We start from the raw sequence: 23,860 nt of genomic DNA on the forward strand, positions 1-23,860 counted from the left end.
ACGGCTCCACAGGATACTGACAGTGCAAGAGGAACGCAATATGCTCATGTTCAGAAGTGATTGTTTTCTTATTTCTCTACGGGCCATTTACAGGGACACGCTGCAGCATCGAAAATGCAGGTTAAGTAAATAAATAACTGCTTGTTTCACGACGCATTGAAGGTACAGCCAGTCCGAGAGGCTGGTGCCACGCTGGAAGACAGACATCACAACAATACTGGACCCTGCCTAGCCCATCATCTGTGACCAGCTCTAATTAATTCCCTCAAGGTACACAGATAGAAGAGAAATAAATAGAGAATAACGCTGCAAAACTGAATTTAATCTCAAGAGTGAGAGAAAAAAGCAAACTGGAAGCAAAGCAGAAGGGCAACAGATTACACGCAGCGAAGGGAGGAGAAAGCAAGAGAGTCACGAGGAATATGGAGTCCAAATTTGTTTCCTCTGTGTCTGTTTTAATCATGCTTTATTGTATTTAGTGTGCATAGTTGCGTACCTGAGGCAGTGTGTTGAAAACAAAGGCTCAGCGACTACTTGGCTGTGTTGCCTTACTGCATTTCTGTCTTTTTCCTCTGAATGTTTTTCTACCTCTCACATAGTCTCGTTGTCAGGACAAGGATGTCACACCACAGACAGGCAGCACAAAGAGGGCCAGAAAAAATACCTCTCTCTGCTCTCAGCCGGCAGAGGTAGTAATCGATGGGACCTTAAACAAAAACAGAGGAAGAAAAGCACACTTTCTGCCAAGCTTTGGAAAACAGAAAACACTTTCATGGTGGAAAAAAAAAAAGTGCTTCTCTACCTGGCTCAGCTTTTCTGTTGTATACAGATGTGATTTTCCAGCAGTAGAGGATACTGATAGCAAACAACAGATGATGGCCATTTATGCCCATAGAGGCTTTATGTTTTTGTCCGCCCGTCCGTCTGTCCGTTCCATTCTTGTGAACGCGATATCTCAGGAACCCCTGGAGGGAACATGTTCGAATTTGGCACAAACATCCACTTGGACTCAAGGATGAACTGATTAGGTTTTGGTGGTCAAATGTCACTGTGACCTTATGTCCATCCCATTCTCGTTAAAGCGTTATCTCAGGTATCCTCAAACAGTTCGTATGATATCTTAAGAAAAGTTATTACTCATTTTTCGTCCGTTTTCCTACCAATGTCCAGAAACACTTCCGCTCCAGTCTCTTCAAAAATAAATGTCTATCTTCACAGGAAACTACTTGGTTAAGTTTCAGGAAACGATTGTTGGGTTAAAATAACTCCGGAAGTGGTATAACTTAAGTATGGAAGTTGCATGTTTCACACAGGGTACGAACACCGGCCTCTTGGGCAAAAGTCCGGTGTTTTTTGACCCACCCATCCACTCTGACCTCCTCTCTACACGGCATTTGTCGCTCTTTATACTTCATGGTTCACGTTTACGTGGATTACATACAAATTGATTTTGTGGGATATATACAAATTACAGTGCATTACTTTTCGTAGGTATAGCTACGAACGATGTACGAGAACAGCCTGCTCAGGAACGCCTGAAGGGAATTTCCTTACCTCTGGCACAAACATCCACTTGGACTCAAGGATGAACTGATTAGAATGTGGTGTTCAAAGGTCAAGGTCACTAACCTCACAAAACGTTTTTGTCAACGTGTGTCAATTTCACACAAATGTCTAACAGGATGAAATGATGACATTTTGGACAGTCATGGATGTAAACTGACTGGTTGGCAGAAGCATACAAACACAAGGCGCCCGTTCTGGTTATCTCTGAGTGCAAATGTAGCATCTATTGTTTTAAACATGGTGTTGTAATCAGTGGTCACAGTTTCCATAGCATTCTGTCCTGTTGCCACACAACCATGTAGACACACAGAAGGTGTTTGTTTCCAAACAACAGGCTTTTCTCATCAAGTGACACAACCACAGTGAGCAGTGCTTATCTCGAGAATACTACAGTATGAATATTGAATTCCTCGCCACATTTGCATATGCAGTGGCAGATTTTTCTCCTCGGCTGGTGTTAACTGGCAGCGCCGTGCCTCTAGTGGTTAGCGCTGTCGTTTCACAGTGAGAGTTCAAACCTTAGCATTTTCTGTGTGGCGCTTGGGTGTTGGGAGTGATGCTGCCCGGCGGTTAGGATGGGTCAAAAGCGTTGGAGAAATTTCCCTCCGAGGGTCGATAAAGAATGACTTAATAGGCCTTTTTTCACAGCCGACAGTTTGACATGTCATAGGAGGAAAAGCGCAGCTGTAATTAATTACTGTTAAATGGCTGCCTTCCATTTAGTTGAGTCAGTTAAAAAGGCACTGCTATTGTACGTGCTGGCTCACAGCCATGGCATATTGGGACTCTACAATGGAACAGAGGCACTGTTAAAAAAGGTTCAGTTGGATGGGTGCCCTTTAGATAATGTTTAAGGTTCATACCACAATGTCCATGGTTTGATTTTGACCGGGGACTTTTGTTGCATGTCATTCCCCCCTCTCCTTCCCAATGTCTCCTGTCTCTCTACAGTGTTTGCTCTCGATTAAAGGCAGAAATGCACAAGAGTCTCAGCTTTACAGTGATACCCAATTTCTGTAATTTCAAGACTGTTTAGGGACCCCAGTATGCAGAAATATTCAAAATACATAATTTTAGAATAGGCGAAAATAACACATTTATACTGCATTCAAAACCTGCATGGTTTTGTGCCCCAAACTGCATGTGATTATCATAAAGTGGTCATGTCTATAAAGGGGAGACTCGTGGGTACCCATACAACCCATTTTCATCCACATATCTTGTCAGAGGTCAAGGGACCTCTTTGAAAATGGCAATGCCAGTTTTTCCTCGCCAAAATTTAGCCCAACTTTGGAGCATTATTTAGCCTCCTTCCCGACAAGCTAGTATTGGTACCAATGGATTATTTCATATGATATCAGTACCTTCACTCTAGCTCTAAAACTGAACCTGCTACAGCCTCTGAAAGACAGTAAGGACGGTTGAGCCATTCACATAGTTTGGGTTTTATTTGGTCAGGCTTGATACGTGACAAAGAGTCAGTTTTGGTTTGAAACTTTATACTTTTTTCTTCTGGTGTAATAAAGTAAAACATGTAAAGTGAGCCTTCTACAGTGTTGTAAATCCTTGGGAGGCCAAAATCACAGTTACAGTTTTTTGAACTCATCACCTGGACGAGAAAGATGTGCACGTGTTTTCACACTAATTGCCTTTCAACCCCATTCAATATAGAGATGAATAGAATCCTGTTTGTGGAGCTCGCAGCGATAAAAAACAATATTGACATTTAAATTTTTGAAGAAAAAAAGTTCCAATAGAATGTTTGACAGTGAGGTTTGACATTGTGTTTTTTAGAAAGAGCTGTCAGCTAAAAGCAGCTGTGTTACCTGTTGATTGTGATTGATGATATGTGAGAAAAAATCCTTGAGCTATAGACCTTTTTCTCACAGCAGACATGTTTGACTTGTCATAGAAAAAAAAAAAGCACAGGTGTTACTGCTCTGTTCATTCCCAGTAAGCCATGACAGCGTGACAGTGAGGCAGCATGCACAATACCAGCAGAAGGCAAACATTTTCTGCTGGAGCTGAGCGATTTGACGTAGCCGCTCAGTCAGCCATGCTGTTGTTGTGTTTTTGTTTGAAATGCTTAATTGAAACTTAATTTACGCAGAATTCAGCAAATTATTAACACCTGTGCTTTTCCTACTGTGACATAAAAAGGCCCACATAGAGCACAGTCCTACCTCCTCCAGGGTGGCGAACCTGACTGTACTGTACCTGCAAAGAAACACACCTCTAATGATTCTGTTTTATTGTTTACATCCCTGGAAATCCTTTGAAAATGTCTGCAGTATGCTTGATGGAGGCCAAGGTCAGGGCTACAGTAGCTGTCACAATGACGAGTGGTTCTTACTGAGATAGAACGTCCACCAAACGGGGTGTGGGGGGTGGGGGGATTGACAGTTAATCACAAGCACATTACACCTCTGGGATGGGCGTAACTGCAGCCTCCTGCCTTTGGCTCCAGCCTGCCTGTCATTATGATGACTCCGCGGCCTATCAGTGTCGGCCTCAGATTTATCTATCCGCCACTAGACTGTGGCCTCGTCTCAGGCTGAGCTTGGCACCTGTCCATCCATCAGCCTCTAAAGTCCTCCCGTGATGCAGTGGACACAATCTCGGTTTTCTATACAGCTCCATGCTGCCCGCTATTGTTCACACCGCTCATTCAGGGAGTGCGACTAAATAAATGCTACACAGTGTTTGCGGACGTGACGATGTGCTCCTACAATACAAATCTGCAGAGCCGGAGAGACGCTTTGTCACTGTTGGAGCACTGTAAGTGTGTTTACATCCACCAGGGAAAAAAGCTAGCAGAGTTTATTGGGACTAAAGTGTTTTTGGGAGGGATGGAGAGTGGGTGGACAACTTTGCTGATGGCACTGGTGAAGGCTCTTTTAAACAAGTAATTACTAAAAAGCATGCTGAAGGCCATTCAGCTGCATCTGTTGACACCACTGTGATACGAATTTCAAGATTAGGTGTATACGCGTGTGCGCAAACTATCTGTTTGCGTGTTCGTGTGTAGACGAGCGGATTGTGTATAGGGTTGTTTTGCTTGAATGGCTTATTATGCTGATTTATCACTGTTGAGTCTAATATCCTGGGATATAGTGTGCCTAGAGCCACACAATTAAATCACTACAATGTTGACTCCGGGTTGAGCTTTAGAAACTACAAATATCCTTCAAGTACACGTAGTATGACAATTATGTTTTCCTTTGCAAAAGACTTTCAAGCATGTCAGCATTTGCCAACCGCCATTCATTTCCTCTCGTGACTATCTCATTAGCTTCGTGTCAAGACGGATGACCACACCATGGCGTGCGTTATTATGCGGCTGCGCCCCTCCATCCCTTGGCGCCTCTCAGTTTACCACAGGGGCATGTCGCCACGCTGACTTGTTAATGGGATCAGTCATTGATAACAAGGGGCTAATGAAAATCTAATCAGAAAAGCCTGCCGCTGGATTGTCTTCCCCCTCCCTGAATGTCGCAGACACAAAGCTGCTCTGTCTCTTCCTCTGTGTCCAGTGAGAAAAAAAACTTCCAGCTCAGGTCTCATTAGCCGGTATGATTTGCAATGTCATCCTCGAGATATTTAATATTCATTTATTTATTTATTCTCTCATTCTTTTTCTCTACTCTGTTTTAGTGCCCTAGGGGCTAGAAATCACCCCAGACTATATCAGAAAAAGACGGGAAAACACTTTGAACAGGTTGTCTTTCTATTGCAGCAATGTCAAATTTAGTTTAATTTTTCTGTTAGAACAGCCCTGTCTCCTAAAAATTATGTTCTCATAAAACAAAACTGCATTGTGAATTTCGAGGGAAACGTATTTTGTCACTGATTACGTTTAACGGCAACCTGCGGGTCTGAGAAGTGAAGTCAATACTGCCTTAAACCTGCATTCTTTCTAATAGCCAGCAGGGGGCGACTCCTCCGGTTGCAAAAAGAAGTCTGATTGTATAGAAGTCTATGAGAAAATGATGCTACTTCTCACTTGATTTTTTACCTCAGTAAACATTGTAAACATGAGTTTATGGTCTCAATCACTAGTTTCAAGTCTTCTTCAATACAGCATGATGTTCATTTAGTAAGTTATGGTCCCATTTAGAGTCAAATAGACTATAAAACAGAGGATGCTTTAGGGCGTGGCTACCTTGTGATTGACAGGTCGCTACCACGGCGTTGTCCGTGTTTACATATTTAACCCTTTCACAGTGTGTTTTTAGTCCATGAAAGTTAATTGTAACATTTTGGTCGCCTTAGAAATGTCTCATTCAGCATTCAGTTGTACTAAGCTCCAACCTCACGTGTCACTTCTGGTTGCAAAAAAACAAGATGGCGATGGCCAAAAAACCAAGATGCTGACAGACAAAATGCCAAACTCGAGGCTTCAAAACAGCAGTCCACAAACCAATGGGTGATGTCACCGTGACTACGTCCACTTCTTATATACAGTCTATGGTTAGAGCAATTAAACACAAGACTTTGACCGCTGTTCCTGTCCAGTGTGAAACTAAAAGTCAACGTTCACTTATTTTAATTTACGTAAACATAGTCTTTTTAAGCCAAACCGAGTATTTTTGTCTGTTTTGTTTCAGTTTACAACGTTAATCACGTGTTTAAAACTGTTTAAAACTGCAACAGTATTCCAGGAGAAAATCATTTCCCTTCTAAACGTAATTGAGAATGCCGTTTAGTCGTATGGGAAAGTAATTTAGTAGGAGACAGGGTTGGTTAGAATGGGCATACAGGGAACAAATTAATGGAGCCCCATTAATTCGTTCTTTTTTATCTTCTTCCTCCTGGGGTGCTGAGAGGCAGGACAAAGAGTAGGTCAAGGCTAAGGCCAAGATAATGTTTTAAGCATCCCATCAGAGAAGGTCAGACGGATCTCTACACTAAACCTATACTCAACAGTTGAGGAAATACAGAAAATTCTGATTTGCATTTAGCTGTACTGTCATGATGGGGGGACAATGCGTTTTCTCTTCTCCGTCTATAGCAGTATTGCTCGGGGGAACCGCTAACTGGGATGAAGCCCTCAAGGCCTGGATGCTGCGGTGAAGCTAAATGTGCAGGTTTCACAGAGGAATGTGTGAATACCCTGCAGGCGTTAAATATAGGGCAGCAATGGCGAGCCATATGTGTATTGTCTGGAGCCGTAAACGTTGGAGGATTGCACCTGAGTTTGAACATATGCTCAGCGGTTAATCTAACATGCACATAATTAGATATCATGTAAATGTTAATTTATGAATAATGTCCACAAACACTAGATTTTGATGCAAAATCCAGTAGTTACAGAACTCATAGTACAAACTGTTGGCGGTTGCTGATATATATCGCCTGTAAATTGATGTTTTTCTTCTTTCCTTCAATATTGGCTCGAGATAAAACTGAATAATGCAGACACCCAATGAAGAATAATTAAATGATTAAAACTTCCATTAAGTTGATGTCCCTACAGTGTTTCATGACAGCAGAAAATACTGTTGCAACCATTTTTCCACCCAAATACCTCCTATTATGAATTTGTTTTCCAGTCCAGAAAAGCGTAAGTGACCCTCGATCGTTATTGAACCACAACGGTGCAATTGGGCTCTATATATTTTTGGGAAGCTCTCTGCAGTCTAATCAGTGATTAGTCTGAATACTGTGATTTGTCAGTCCATAGTATGTTCATCTCATATTCCCTGATCCAGTTCCATTAGTGCTAACCCTGCTAGCCTTCTATTTCTGTTGAGAAGTTTGAAGAATAGCTTTGCTAAAGCATCACGTTGCCGGTTAATTCCAGCTTGTTAAAGGCATCATTGAGATCTTGACACTGAAAAGGGAACCTGTACTATTTAAATCTGCACACATTTTGATGCTAAGCTTCTAATTACTTCTACAAATAATTTGTGATTTCTTCTTCTCTTATTTAACTGTTGCTCAGAGGGATCTTTGTCTCTTTCTGCCCTTTCAGTTGTCAGTCTGGTTGAACCATTGTACAACGTTTTGTTCTTCATGTACAAAACATTCTTTTTTTTTTTTTTGAAAACCTTCATACAAAAAAATAGCAGCTATTTGTAACAATTACTTTCTACAACCTAAAAGCATGAAAGGCCATTCAACAATACAGAGTAGTCCTTTCAACCATCTGACTGAACTTAATCGAGCTTTTGTTGGCAAGCGATTGCAAAACTTTTGAACGGCAGTGTATTTCTAGAGCTGCAACGATTCATCGATTAGTTGTCAATTATTAGATTAATCAAAATTCTCTGATCTCCAGCTTCTTAAATGTGATTATTTTCCGGGTTCTTTACTCCTCTATGACGATAAACTGAATGTCTTTGAGTTGTGGGCAAAACAAGACATTTGAGGACGTCATCTTGGGCTTTGGTAAAACACGCTGATTGACATTTTTCGATTATTCCGGAAAATAATCGTCAGATTAATCGACAATGAGAATAATCATTAGTCACAGCCCTATGTATTTCACTCACTTAACGGAGAAAATACCCTATCTATTGATCATGATGTATGGTGATATAAAAAGACCTATGAACCATAGTGAAGCGCAGCACTTATCAATATTGTATTTGCTGTTATGGAAGCTCTTGGCTAATTGCACTATAGGGAGAAAGCCTGTCTTTCATGGCCGTGTGATGTGTTCTCCGAGGGTGATGACTGGCTGATAAAGTGCTGCTGAGTGCTAAAGGGCGAACTTTATGGATTTCTGCAACACCCTGGAGCCACAGCTCAGCAGGAGACCAACAAGGTCCCAGCCTCTTTCTCCACATGTTCAGAGGGTGTATTTTCTCAGCAAGTGTGCTGCAGAAGGAGGCAGCTAACCAGCGTGGTATATCACAGCCGTCCGCCAGCTGCGCGCTCCCAAATGTATCAAATTCTTATAGTAACATTGCACAGATGCAAATAAGATAGGCGTTTGCAGGTGATTGCTGTCCTGCAAAACAAGACTGGAGCAATAAACACGAACATTAAAATGCTCTCTCCGTAGTCTTTCCATATCTCAATTATAAACACTTCCCTTTTGATTATCCCGAAGTTAATTTATGATGCCAGTCTCAATCGGCTAAACACAGTTTATTGCTGGCCTGGAGGGCCCTATAACATGTTCATTCTGCAGAACAGCAGTATGGGCTTGCACTTTGACCAGACTGCTAATGGTGATGCATGGCTCATTGGTGAGCAACTTTTTATTTTTTTCCACAGACCGAATGGAGACCAAATTAATCAGGGCCCTCTTGGTTATCTAGTTTGTCTGTCTGCGATGGAGGTTATAGCCTGACCACATGGTTCATTACATCCCTGACCAACCTTTAGAGCCCCAGGGGTGACCTTATCCTGGTTGTCATGTGCGCACACACGCTGTCATAGCAACAAAAGGTGGCAAGCTCCTGTAAACTCAGCAAGGAGATGGAAATCGAATAGCTGCTCTCCGTTAAACTTTTTGCATTACATCCAATCAAACTATGAAAAATGTTTACCCTGGAATGCCTGGTGAGAATATTTTCAAACTACATTATTTACAAACTTTCACTTGGACTCAAGAATGAACTGATTAGATTTTGGTGGTCAAAGGTCAAGGTCACTCTGACCTTATGTCTGTCCCATTCTTGTGATATCTCAGGATTATCTTGAGCGAATATCTTCAAATTTGGCACAAATCAAGCATGAATTGATTAGATTTTGGTTGTCAAAGGTCACTGTGACCTCACAAAACATGTTTTAGGCCATAACTCAAGAATTCATATGCTTATTATGAAAATTTCACACAAATATCTAATAGGATAAAATGATGTAGTGATGACATTTTAGACAGACATGGATGTAAACTGCGACTTGACTGGTTGGCGGCGGCATACGACTGCGAGGTCGTAATTCTTTGTAATTGTTTACTGTGAGATGTGCTCGATTTGACCAAATATTACAGATGTATATAGCCCGTTGTTTTCTGCTAGTTCCTGCTGCAGAACCTGCCCTATGAATCACTTCTTGGAGCGAACGGCAAAGTTGAAGTTCCATTTCATCACTGCTCAGTTTTAACGGGGGTCTTGTGAATTTTAACAGTCCAGAAAGCATTAAAAGACAAATTTGCAATTATTCTATTCATTTACATTTCTGTCAGTTAAAGCTGAACTAATCTCTTTGAATGAGTTACTAATTCCAGTCATGAGGTCAAGATCTGGGCAAGTATGTGAGGGATTTTTTTCGGTGCTATTCTGTCTATCTGGCTGTGGTTGGGATGGACAGCTGGTGCCACACAGTCGCCTATGCCTGCACAGGAAATGTTTTCGCTAATCCTGAGTGATTCCTGTGTTGATATGGCTTGACACTTAGAAATGAGTAGATCCACTATTTCCAAAATGCTTTGTCCTTATTAGGACTTATATGGTTTAATCTACAGCACGGTTGGTCAACCAAGCACCACGCAGTGCTGAGAGTATATGCACGACTATGGTGGGTGATTTTACTGATTAGCACACTTTGTGTTAGAAATACTTTGTGCTCCAGCAGTATAATGACACAGAAATATTTCACACTTGTCGAGTTTTTAAAAATCTATTAAACCGAGGACATTGCGGTTCACGGTCACTGCCTTAACCCCCGGTTAACCGCCCCCCTGAAATTAACATTTAGGTTACTCATTTTGCGTGCAGCAATTTGTGTGTGAGGAAAAAAAGCACAGCTGCCTGGGTTTACTTTATAGTGCACTATATTTACTGTCAAGTTGAGTGTCCAAAAGTGTGAATGTCATGTTCGATGTAGTGCTCTGGAAAAGCAGTGTCCATGCCATATACACTACTGCTGCTAACAGTCACATAATGCAATGCTAATTACAGCAGTGCACTACACCTACACCTACACAAAATGACAATGGTTCAGGGTCTGAAATCTCAATTTACTGCTCAGTATAGAGTTAACTACTCAGTGTATATTACTGTGAATAGGGCGTTTTGAATGAGTGAACAAGGGAGTTGTTTTTCAGCCCAAAATAAATGTGTGTTTTATGGAAGTTGTATTCGCTGATGACAAACAGACAAGGGCGTACAAAAAGTGTACATCTTCCTTCCTTTCTCTCTTTTCTCATGTGTCCACTCATCCGCCTCTCTCCTGGGCAAATCTAGCAGTTGATCCTGAACTGCCTGGAGGACAATTCAAAAGGTCAATGCAAGCAGACTGTTGAGAAAATGCACCTTCTCCCCCGCTCCCCCCCACCCACCGCCTCTCTCTCCTTGGAAAGAAGACAACACTTGCTGACGTGGCCTCATCTCTCTCAAATGCTGGAAGGCACACAGGCTACTTCGACAATAGCACCACTTGTATTTCATTTATTTTCTGCTCCGACATCAGTCCTTGGCTGGCCCCCCGACTCCCTCTCTCTTACTCTCCATTTCCACCCCTTGCGCACCAGTCTGTCCCCAGAGGCGTGGGTAATGGTCTACTGGTCCTCTACTTGAGGCGATAAAGACCCGCAGAGAAACCAGTTACAGCTCTTGCTTAGAATGATAAGACATAGTTGAATGGCAGAAATTGAGGATGGGTTGTTAGGAGTGTAGACAAAGGAAAAAAGCACTGGTAAAAGGTTAAAAGTGCCCCGTGGCGCCTTACAGCCTAATTCAATACTTCTCCTTTCTGTCACCTTTTTGCCTTTTAAATTAGGGAGCACAGTGAAGACAAGAAATGAGGACACAGGGTGCTTTATGCTTTAAAGTAAAATCCAGATAGGATAGACGGTGCTCAGATGAAAAATGATAAGATGATGAGGTGAATACTGTTCTATTATTAAGGTTTAGAAATAAATGACAGAGGAGATGTCATATGAAATTTATCTCTGGTCAGTGAGAAAATACCACAGCCAGAGGGGCGGATAGTTTTCAAAGAACAGAAAATGTCAATACCCATCGTACACTGCTTTGAATATTTTTTAAAGTTACAAGAGGGAGAAGCTGCTTGATGGATGACGGCGATGATAATGAAAAATTATATGAACATGAGAGAATGAGTATGACGGAGGCGGAGCTGTGAATGATAGAAAGAGTGTGGGGGGTGAAAATGAGATTAGGTTACGCACTTCAGGTGGGGTGTCAGCCTTGGGAATGGAAACCTGTCAGTCTTTCATGCCCTGATGCAAAGCTGGTTGGCTGCTCTACATGTATTGATCCACCTGTAATGGAGAAGGCTCCTATGCTGCCAACAACGATGTTCTAACACGTCTAACATTATGGTGTGTGTGTGTGTGTGTGTGAGAGTATGTGTGTGTGTGAGCAGACATATGATCTGTTAGTAAATGTCAAATTTTAATTTTGAAAACGAAAGTATGGCATTTATGTTTGATTTACGTGAGGTTTTGTAACATCACAGCATTGCCCATTTTGGTGTGACGGTCTGCATTTTAAGAGTTTATAGTTGGTGCCTCTTTAAAGGAACAGTGTATAACATTTAAGCGTAATATATGCTTGCCCCATCCGCGAGTGTCCGCACGGCCAAAGTGACGTTACGCCATTGCCGTGCAGCAGGTTTTCACCTGTTCGTGCACATCCCAATTTTTCTAACTACGTGGACGCAGATGGTGCGGAGAAAACAGAGAACTTTGAGGAGCTTTGAGAATATTGGTTTGCCGCGAGGAGAAACCCGCACAGAGTATAAACGTTTTCTCATCACGATTCCATGTCAGCTCATATCTGTGCAACCATCCTTGCGGAAAGCATAGCCAGGATCTATTAGGGGGGATCTATTGGCAGAAATGGAATATAATATTAACAAGTATGTTTTCTTAAGTGTATAATCACCTTAAAATAAGAATCGTTGTGTTTTCGCTACCTTAGAATGAGTCCTTATATCTACATACGGAGTGGGTCCTCTTCACGGAGCCGGCCACCATGTTTCTACAGTAGCCCAGAACGGACAAACCAAACACTGGCTCTAGATAAGACCATTCGCGTTTTCACATTTTTGCGTCGGCCACCGTAGTTCTCCTACACACTTGGCACACGGAAGAAGATTTAGTTGGTTGCAGTCTGCAACCTCACCGCTAGATGCCGCCAAATTCTACACACTGCACCTTTAACCAAAGCCAAAAACACATCGTCCTCATCCTAACGTTAGCTTAATTAACTAGATAGCTATACAGCTAAGAAAATCTGCCAGCGGAAAATGACTGCTGATGTTGTTTAGAGGAAACCGCTGTGCTACTTTTCTTTTTGAGTATAAGGTCAGCCTCAGATTCCCAGTAGGAACGCTGTCATTGTGTGTCATTGTGATAAGTCGATTAAGTCTGTGTGATGTCTTGTTATTGCGCCGTCCCTGTGTGAGATCTTCCATTAAGGAAGGGAACTTGTCCATCCTCTCTACGGGTTTCCTTTTATCAAAGCCTCCATCTATGGTTTTTTTTACATAACTACAGGCTTGCCTTGAATTATCCATAAGGTCAGACAAAAAAAACAACCAAAGTTGTACAGCGATGGGCAGTAAACACATTAACGTCTGGTGTTAGCGACACAGTGTTTATGTCTGCGATTGCGGCGTCTTCCGCTGAGAGCTCTCATTGCCCTGTGAGCAGTTTCACTACATGATGAGGCAATTTTACATTTGCGAGTCGGTTTTTCTCAGAGGGAGACCAAACATCAGGGAAATGACAACACTAATGCGCCTTTCAGGGCAATGGCCAGAGCTCCACTTTATTTATTTATTTACTTATTTATTTGTACTGAAGGTTATTGCGGACAGCGGCAAATAAACAGACAGTTTTGGGACATCAGCTCCTCAGAGATTGAGTCTGAAATCCCTCATGACCTTCTCAGAACAGAGCACAGGGCAGAATGAAGGCGCATGATGAAAAGACGAGCATCAAGGCCAATGTGCTGAGAGCTGGCCGGTAATGATACAACAAGCAGCATCAAGGACACGACTTAAACCTCAGCACAGCCATTGATCCCATTATATTCAGACCTCTGCTCCCTCTAGTTTGTTGTGTATTTGAGATTACTTGGACTCTGGCCTTGAATGTCACAGGAACAAAGTTTTGCTGAATGGGTCACACAGAGAAAAACTCGGTACTTTTTAGGAGGAAAATAAATACAAAAATTACGTGTTCGCCTTCTGCTTTCATGTTGTTTCCCCTGTGTTATTTTCCCCATCTCCCATGTTACCAACTCACTTAGTGTATCAATGCTGCACAACCCAAACCCCACCCTCTGTTTATCGCCCTCTTTTCCCTTCTCGGTCTGTTGTGGTCTGACACAGATAGTGTCATCTACAGCCTGTGACTCAGGTTGTAGTCCAGCAGTGCTCCTTATGAATTATGATGCGCTGGATCAGTCCTAATCTTGTTATGGATGTTCTTTTGCCCTTGGGAGGAGCATCAATGGATGGATGGAACTTTATCAGATTTCACGGTTCTTTTGAGTATAATTCATGAAAGGTGCTGTCTTGTGTGTGGGGGGTGGGGGGTGGAGGGGTGGGGGATTTGGGGGGGGGGGGCAGGGTGGGCATGCAAAGTGGCACTAAACACTAAAGTTTGATCTGATTTTTGTTTTCATTTATTTTCCAGCATTTACCTTTTAATACAAATGTGAATATGAAACGTTTTTACATGAAAACAGAATAAGACGCAGAGAAAAACAATGATAATATCATAAGATAAGAAAGGAAAAAAACAAGGGCTGTCAAAGTTAACGCGATAATAACGCACAAACGCAAAATTTCTTTAATGCATTAACGGAATCAATCTTTTGGAGGTTGTACCGGGCTCAGTTTTAAAGCTAGAGTGAAGCTACTTGCAGCATATGAAACTAAAAAAAAATAAGGAATCCATGACATACTTACTTGTTGCGAAGGAGGGTAAATAACGCTCCAAAGTTGCGCTAAATATTGGCGAGGAAAAATGGTCATGGCCATATCCAAAGGGGTCCCTTGACCTCTGACCTCAAGATATGTGAATGAAAATGGGTTCTATGGGTACCCACGAGTCTCCCCTTTACAGACATGCCCACTTTATGATAATCACATGCAGTTTGGGGCAAGTCATAGTCAAGTCAGCACACTGACACACTGACAGCTGTTGTTGCCTGTTGGGCTGCAGTTTACCATGTTATGATTTGAACATATTTGTTATGCTAAATGCAGTACCTGTGAGGGTTTCTGGACAATATTTGTCATTTACATAAAGCAAGCATATTTGCCCACTCCCATGTTGATAAGAGTATTAAATACTTGACAAATCTCCCTTCAAGGTACATTTAGAACAAATAAAAAATGTGTGATTAATTTGCGATTAATCGGGATTCAATATTTTAATCGTTTGACAGCCCTAAAAGAAATAAGACAAATAAAACAACATAAAAGCTAGGTATACAATGAAATATGTGATCTGTGCATGTGACGTACTTAAACCAGGAGAGCCATCTGATAAAGGTAAGTTTGGTTTGGTAATAGCCTGATACCCATATATGTAGTTTAAAACCACAGGGCCCGAGATTGAAAAGGCACCTCTTGGTAATCAGGCAATTTGTTGAAACAACCAGGAGACCTCTATCTTCGGCTGCCCTCAGACTCTTGTGGGATTGACATATCTATAATGTACCTGGGAGTCTGACCATGTAGAGTGTTAAAAGTTATCAGCCAAATCTTAAAATCAATTCCAAAACTTACAGGCAGAAAGGAGTGTGTGTATGTATGTGTGTGTGTGTGTGTGTGTGTTGGGGGTGTTCTTGTCCTCTACAGTTTGAATAAGCTAGAGGTGAATCTGTAAATCTGTGAGTGTTAAAAGCAATTTATTTTGGGCTATGGTCCTCAGCTGGAGGAACCGATACTATACTAAGTCACTTGATTTGCAAAACAAAAGAATTAAACATTATAGAAAAAATACCAGACGATTTTATTTATATTGGATAATAAATGGCCAGGGTTTGTTGCAAGAAGAATAGTCTCTGAAATTGTGTATATGCATATGGATGGAAAATAACAGTGGCCCTAACAATGACCCTGGGGAAACACCGCAGGTGAGGGAGGCAGGTGTCGAAAAACGTCTCAGAGAACAACTGAAAAGCTCCAGCTAGCATAGCAGCAAGCCCATTTTAGAGATTAGCCCTTAGTGCAAAGCTATTTTTCCATACTGGCAAGTAAAATCGAGTGGTCAACCTTGTCAAAAGTGGAGATTAAATCAAGCAGAAGTGTCCAGAACCAGCAACAAACACGTTTTGGTGACATTGATGAGAGCAGTTTGGGTATTATGAAAGAAGTTTTTAAATATGCTAGGTCTGTCCTTGACCAAATAAATTCATAGTTGATTAACACTCTTTAACAGATCTGTAAAATTGAGTTTCTCCACAAAGAATCACACAAAAGCACCACTTTAAATCTTGTGTTTACCAGAGATGTGCTCATAAGTTTCTTAGAAATAAGTCATACAGCATGAAAAAGCATAAAGTAATCTTAGTCAACCTTGACCAAAACATCGATTAGTCGACTAATCCACAAAGAGGGGGCAGCCACAAAATAAGCTGGAAACCAGTTGAGTGGAAATGTTTTTATCACCAAAATATCATATAATATCATCCACAGTCATATACATTTCAGATTTATTCAAGTCACTCAGCAGATTATTATGAATAGGAACAAAATCAGCAGGTTTATTATAACAAAATATGTATCGGAAGATAGACATTATTAAGAAAATTGAATAAGCAGTATCCTATTGAGTTAAAAGTGTATGGCCTTCAGTAACAGCAAAGCATTTCTGTTATTGGCAAATGCAGTTTTCCAATGAACTCGGATGTACCTGTTACACAAGAGGGTAATTGAACCACCAGTGCCACTGAACCGACAGCTGTAGAACAAAGAGCATCCTTCAATACAAACTTCTGAAGGCTGGAGCTCATGACTGAAGGTTACAGTCAAAGCGTACCACCATGGACTTAATGATAATAACTTTCAGTTGAGGAGTACTTTTCAGATAAAGCTAAGAGTTTGTAAGTGGCAGAACGGTGTCATTACTTAGTGTGGCAGCAACAGCCACTCTGACCTTTAATTTAATTTAACGTAACAAGTTCTCCATCTACCCAGCTTCTTCTGAAGATGTTATTCAGAGTGTCCCCGTCTCAAGGTAGAGATAAATTGACTGACCTTAAAGTTAATATTAACTAGTCCGTCACTGAAGTAGAATTTGTTTCTTTTACTTGTTTTATTTCATTGAAATTGAATAAAAAAATATATATATTAAGACGTTGGAATTTTCATTATTTCCTGTCCTTTTATGAACTAACCAATGAATCAATTAATCAAAATAGTTGTAGCCCTATGTATTTGATGAGAAAATGGAAAATAGAAATATTCTAAATTCTCTTATTTCACATAATGTATGTATTGAATCCAAGAATACAAAGACATAATTCTTTATTCAGTAAATTTATAAAATCTATTCATTTGGCCGTTAAAGATCACAGGGGGTCGCCAGGATATGTCTGCTCTGAGATTTGCAAAATTAGATTTGATCATGTGTATTTAAAATCATAATAACACACTTACTGGATAATTTATACAAAAGTCTGTATTGAACTATTTAAAAAGATATATTTTTTTTGTTACTTAGCAGAGTGTAACGAAATATTCTGCTTCAATCCATATTTTTTGGCGTTTAGCCTTTCAAGAACAACATTTTCAGAACCTGTTTGCGCTTCCTTATTGATGCACACAAAGGGAGGCATGCAGCTGTATTAACAGTGCGGTCTAGCAGTTATCTAACAACACTATAAATTACATTTATTGTAGTTTCATATGATGTCAGGATCTTCACTCTAGCTTTAAAACTGAGCCCGGTACAACCTCCGTAAGATAGATTGCGTCAATGCGTTAAAAAACTTTGTGGCGGCAAAACGAATTTGAAACGAATAATTTGCTTGTTTTGTATTCGTTACCCTTTTTCACTCCTTAGATACAAACATTGTCTTAAAAACCATGTTGTTGGCTCCAGAAGCAAGACGCTGCCAAATGACATGAACTAAAATGATGCATAATGTCCATATCGAATGGGCTGCCATGGATTATCTCACAGTTTATCAGGATCACTGCACAGAAACCTCGATTTAATTTGCCACTATGTTTAATTCATGGACCTTTTCATTTTCATACATCACATGCACTCGCATACAGCACCTTATTAATTATGTGACTTCACCTATCTTCGATTTGCATCTCAAAAGAGGTTAGAGGGCGGCAGAGTGGCCACTTCATGTGTCCCCACGTGACATTATAGCAACTTGCAAAGTCAACAGAAAGGTGTTAATGGTGTCTATATATAAAACAAGGGGCAGGTAGCCGGGATATAACCAGCAGTGAGGACAGTGTGGCTGAAGCACTTCAGCCCTTTGCTATTATTTTACGAGTCCCCTGTGGGCCTGGAGGGTGCAGGAGAGGAGACAGATTCTGAAAGATCTAATTAAGCAAAGCGAAATGAGAGAGCCGAGATCCTCAGCGCGGGACACAACACAAATCAGCGGCCGTTGACAGTGGGCTGCAGGGCAATGGGGCTGTGCAGTAAAGGCCGCTACTCTAGCCTCCAGATAATGACCAACCCTACTTCTCTGCGCTCCTCAGTTTAACTTTCTTTATAGCTCGGGGTTAAGTTGAGGGTTGTGAATCTCAATCTCATTATGTAAAACATCAGCCTGCAAATTTAGGTGTTTTGTCTTTATTTGCAGTTAAAGAGGTAATTAGTGTTTTCTCCGTAGCTGGGTGGTGCCGGCGAAGACGCAGATGACTCCATCAGGTGTCTTGTTTTGCACACAGGCAATGGAGAGGAAGACAAAAGCTACTTTTGGTAACACTTCATTTTACAGGACAGCAAATTTCATGGTAATTGGTTGGTAATTAGCAAGTAACCTATTTGAAATTTCTTTGGAATTACTGCCAAATTACCGGGCTGTGCGCTGCTCTTCATCGGAGGTGAAAACTAATAGAAGACACTCCTGATCAGGCACGAATCTCACCATTGTGTGACTTATTGTCTACACAAATGTAACCTGGTAGCTAATGTAATGATTCAGGGAGTGTTTTAAGAAATTTCAAATAAGTTATTATGCTAATTATTATCTATTTACCAGCAGACATTGGAAATAATTGGGGTGGCTGTAGCTCAGTGGGTAGGGCGGGTCCACAAGGTTAGCGATTCGATCCCCGGTTTCTACAGTCTGCAAGTCGAAGTGTCCTTGAGCGAGACACTAAACCCCAAGATGCTCCCCGGGGGCTTACAGCAGCCCTCTGCTCCTTAAATACTTAGGATGGGTTTAATGCAGTGGTCAAATTTCATGTATGTACCTGTATGTCTATGACAAATAAAGGTTTCTTTCTTCTTCTTCTAAAGCATATTAATTAACTTTGTATTCGTTTCCTGGAAATATAATAAATATAATTTTTAAATAACATTTATAATGTATATAAAATAATTATAATAATAGTCCAGAGTCAAGGCCCAAGTCAAGACAGCCAAACAAAGTAGCTTTTGATCAATTTTGAGGTAAATATTGGGGGTAATTTGGCAATAATTCTAAAGAAATTTCAAATAGGTTACTTGCTAATTATCACCTAATTACCATGAAATTTGGGGACCTGTAAAAAGTAAAGTGTTGCCATACTTTCTTTCTGTGCCTGAAGAGCAAGTAAAAGTTCTGTACTCATAACTTTGGGGTTGCTTCCCAATTTAGAGGTGCAGGCTTTGTGGGATGTAAATAATTCTCTGCTCAGCATTCACACGCTATTCCATCTGAGTGGAGAATAAATGTCTTGGCCCCAAGGCTGTGACTGTCTGGTCTCTCGGGCTCGTTTTCTGAACAGAAAGACCTTGGCGTGCAAAGACAACAGGCTTGATTATGTGAGTACACAGGAAGGTTTCCCAACATTGTTGTGCTAATCACGTTAGCGGGCACAGACTCAAGGCGGGACAGATGCTAGGCAAAGGGCAATGGGGTTATGTTATCCTGATTAGAGGAGGCTTTGGGGGGGTTTTGTGAATCTCGTACCTCGGCGTCACCTTGCAGAGGGAAAACTGCCATCGGTTCTTTTCTCTCGCTCAGTCAGTCTGTCGGTTTTTTCTTCCACGTCTCACTTGTTCTCTGTGTCTCTCTCTCTAGTATTCACTGGTGCCTCAGCCAGCACCGATTGTGTCTGTTCATTCAACAGGGCACATTTCTTTTCTGGTTATCAACCGTCTACACATATAACAATACGTTTTCAGGAGAATACTTCCATTTCTTTCCTTCTCGAGGATTTGCCCTTGCTTCGAGTCGTTAAAAGCAGATATGTTCCTTTGTGACATGTTTGCCTCGGTTCATATGAGTATGCTCAACACAAACCTCTCTGTGACTCACAATTGAAAAACATGTGCTATGGACATATTCACAATATGAAGACTGGTGTAAATAATTTATACTCTTTGTCATATTCTTGCAGCTACATTATTAAATTATGCACATTTTTTGTGATTTCTTCATAGCATCGATCATAGTTCATTTTAATCTTATAAATTAAATGAAAGTTTAACTTAAATTATTAACTGATTAACTTAATAGTCAATGTATATTGGGTACCTCCTATCCCTTTACAATATGTAAATCTTACTACAGTACATAATACACAATGCATACTTATAGTACATTACGTCTTCTTTAATGGCTCTCATTTTCAAAGGAAACAACACAGTAAACTAATAGTAGAATAACATGAATATCATTTGATATAAAAATCTATGAATAATAATAATAAAAAACATTGACTAAAAAGTTATTACTGCCTGTGGTAAGACGGGCATTGCAGACGCAGTGCAGACGCAGTGCAGACGCAGTGCAATTGTCTGTTTGGCAGCTTTCAATTTCCAATTTAAAGTGATTCAACACTGCAGGCATTTAAGCTGCTTGTTAACTTTTTAAATGCTTCCCTGCCACAACTTGTGGATGACGTCTGTTTCTGATGCATACAGTATATGACAGCTGGGGTAGAGGGAACAAAACGATTTAAAATGAATCAAAGATCAGAATGTTTTAAGGCCTAAAACAGTTGATGCCTTCCAGTTAAAATATGCTTCGATTTTGCTTTTTATATCTTTCAGAACACGAGTTGATCTCTGAAGCTTCCTTTCCAATGGCAGCATGTATGAAAATGTTAACAGATGGCACTGTTGCGATGACCCATAAAGTTGGAATACTATAAATAACTGATGCCTTTTTCTGCTCCCTTCCAGGGTCCTATATGTTGGTGAACTCCTCCCAGCATGCCGGGGGTCATCGCGCTCAGCTGATGCTGCAGACGCTGAGTGAAAACGACACGCACTGTGTCCAGTTCAGCTACTTCCTGTACAGTCGTGACGGCCACAGTCCGGGGGCCCTGCGGGCGTATGTGCGAGTCAACGGGGGTCCGGTCGGCAATCCAGTGTGGAACACGTCGGGGTCTCACGCCAAGCAGTGGCACCAAGTCGAGCTGGCTGTCAGCACCTTCTGGCCTAATGAATACCAGGTACAAACTCTGTCGCTCTCGCCTCGAGATTTCCTCACCCTCACATATGATGATGTGACTAATGTGTCTGTGATTTCATGACGTGTTAATGAAACAAGATGCTCCTCTTACGAGCTGAACAGTCTCATTTCCGTGATTAAGATCTGCAGACCCATGGACCGACATCTTGTTCAGATGAAAAATGGTACACAGTGAGTCTCTGTTGATCACCACTCATTTTAGCCTCGAGGTGAATCTGGTGTTAATTACTTGCATTTGCAATTTAATTAGCATTGATTCCCTTGTGAATGTAGCCAACGTCAGTGCTCGAGGGCCCTAACTAGGTCTCTTGTGGGCATGCCTGGTAGATATTTCACCCACTGGGGGCCTGTGTACTGTGTATTCAGCCGACTCCCAACAATTTGCATGGCGTGTCATTACCTACTTATAGACAGACGTTTGACTGGCATCTACTGTTGGCGCCTGATGTGCTGCGGTCTGTAGATGGCGTAGTCAGGTGAGCACGAGGGATATCCATCTATTAATCCAATTTCTTTTTTTTCTGCCAACTCTGCGGACCTGTCAAAAAGCAATTAAGTTGACTAGTGTGCATTTTATCAAGAACTGTCAATCCCCCTGACTTAATTAAAATTCTATCGGGCTCTGCGAGATCTGACCTTCACTATGTAAAAAGAAAAGATAGTGCTTTGTATAAACAGAGGGCTAGATGTAGTCTGACACTGTTCTAAAAATAAGGTAGACCATTAGACATACAGGATACACACAGAAACACTCCCACACAAATATCTTAGAGGAACTTTTGGTCCATTCACAAGGACATATACAGTTACAGGCTTTATTCTCATTATTTTAAGACAAATAAATACTCCTTTGAATAATAATACTTGGCACTTTGGCCAAGGGCAAATTGAGATTATTTTTGTTTTATTCAAAAAGACACCATATCCCATAAATCTTGGCCACTGGTACCCTGTCAAATCCTCATGGGATTTGTTGGAAAAGTTGTTGGCTATATAATTGCAAGTCCATTTACCATTACCATTTACATTTTGTCAATCTCGTTTACGCACCGACTCCGACGTCTGTCATTCAAGTTTTCAGAACACGTTTGATTTTCTGCGTTTTTTCTCATCTGTCAAAAGTCATACGAGGGTTTTTGACCACTCGGAGCCACCGTCTGTTCAAACATCATCATCCAGAATGGCATGATAAACATTCATTTCGTCTCCCAGCAAAAAGCACTTTACAATAAAGAAATAAAGGAATACAGAGATGCTGAATTTAAAGATAAATTATGGCAGGTGATTGCAGAACAGCTTGGAATGGTTGCAAAACAAAAGATTAGATGGTAGAGATTGTGCTCTAGGCAGCTAAACAATAGCTTCTTGATAATGTCATCCATTCATTCGCCCTGTTTGGGACTAGCGGTATTAATTCAGTTTTGTCTTGTTATGCAAATTTTTGCAACAGATAAAATAACAAATAATTAATATTAAATAATAAAACGCATTGGACTCAATGTGCAAGATTTCCTGTGTGTAATGTTTTTATCGAATTTAAATGCCGACAAAATAGTCCTCCTTCTACCTTACAGTCACTGATGTGTATTTAAAATGAGAACATACTGTAATACTAAGGGACTCCCAGCCTTTTTAGAAATACCTTTGAAATACACCCTCTATGGGGAAAACCCATGAAGTTACAGATGCTGGTGGAGCTGAGGCTACAGACTTTGACTCTTTAATGTACTGTATTTTCAGGTCTCATCTCAGTAGCTACAAATCAGTATACAGGAGGACTGGGAGCTAATCAGTGCTACTGCCAGTCACACCTTCTCTTGATCTTTGCCCCTCGTAAACAGGCCAGCTAGGATCCCTGCCAGTGAAACTGTTCATTAGCTCAATTGTGCAGCAAATAACGAGGTCCTCACTGTCCAATTCTTTTCCTGACATTTTCAGTCTGAATCATTACTTTTACAATACCCCTATTAAATGTATTAAATAGCTGTTGCTCTTATGATGAATGTTTAACAACTAGTGAGCTGAAAGTGTTCGAGTGTTTTTGCTGCGGAGCGCTTCGCTGCTAATGGATGCAGTGAGAGCTGAGCTGAGCTGTGATCTCTCTGTTATAATAAAACAGCCTTCCTTTCTTTCTTTCACTTTCTGCCCTAGTCTCACCACATCAGGACAGATACATCATAAATGTAATAATAACGTGTCTTAACCTGCCTTCTCTTTTTCTGTAAACTGCTATCGAATGTTCTATTCTCCTCGTCCTCCCTTCCTCTTCCCCCCCTCCTGGAGTTGTGTACTGTCTTGTCTCACAGTCCTGTAAGCATCCCAGGACACAGCAATGGCTCATAGGTGAGTCAGAATTGTGCCGCGGCCTCCAATGAGAGGCTCCAGTTAGAAGAAAGAGGTTTATAATGGGCTTATGAGGAGGAGTGGATGACTCTGAAGACAGGACAAACAGTACAGGAGAAGGAGATGGGCCTCACAATTACATTAGTATTGACAGTACAGTACAGCCTTTTAGTAGAACATCTTGAACAACCTCGCATTTACCTAATTTGTTGGTAAAAAAAATAGACTGTATATAAGAAGTTGACGTAGTTCACCGTGACGTCACCCATTGGTTTGTGAACTGCCGTTTTGAAGCCTTGAATTCAGCATTTTGGCCTTTGCCATCTTGTTTTTTTGCAACCAGCTAGTCTGGCTATGTCCTAAGGTGACAACATCTGCCTACCAGCCATAGACTGTATACAAGAAGTGGACAT

General features: G+C 41.0%; 1 protein-coding gene and 1 long non-coding RNA gene across 8 annotated transcripts in view; one reads left to right on the plus strand and one right to left on the minus strand.

Moving 5' to 3' along the window:
- ptprub (protein tyrosine phosphatase receptor type Ub) overlaps window positions 1-23,860 on the plus strand; it is a 185,815-nt gene that overhangs the window by 76,638 nt on the left and 85,317 nt on the right. For all 7 annotated transcript variants that reach the window (XM_037785731.1, XM_037785732.1, XM_037785733.1 and 4 more), the window contains exon 3: window positions 20,813-21,084. In XM_037785731.1, coding sequence (XP_037641659.1) covers window positions 20,813-21,084 — 272 coding nt within the window. The remainder of the gene's footprint in view (window positions 1-20,812; window positions 21,085-23,860) is intronic.
- Window positions 1,383-19,989, minus strand: LOC119497610. Its single transcript, XR_005208948.1, has 4 exons — window positions 19,976-19,989; window positions 18,910-18,921; window positions 4,181-4,183; window positions 1,383-1,524 (listed from the first exon to the last, which is right to left on the minus strand). It is a non-coding gene; the product is annotated as an uncharacterized LOC119497610 (long non-coding RNA).

The sequence above is a fragment of the Sebastes umbrosus genome, chromosome 11 (assembly GCF_015220745.1).
Source record: "Sebastes umbrosus isolate fSebUmb1 chromosome 11, fSebUmb1.pri, whole genome shotgun sequence".
Classification (NCBI taxonomy): Eukaryota; Metazoa; Chordata; class Actinopteri; order Perciformes; family Sebastidae; genus Sebastes; species Sebastes umbrosus.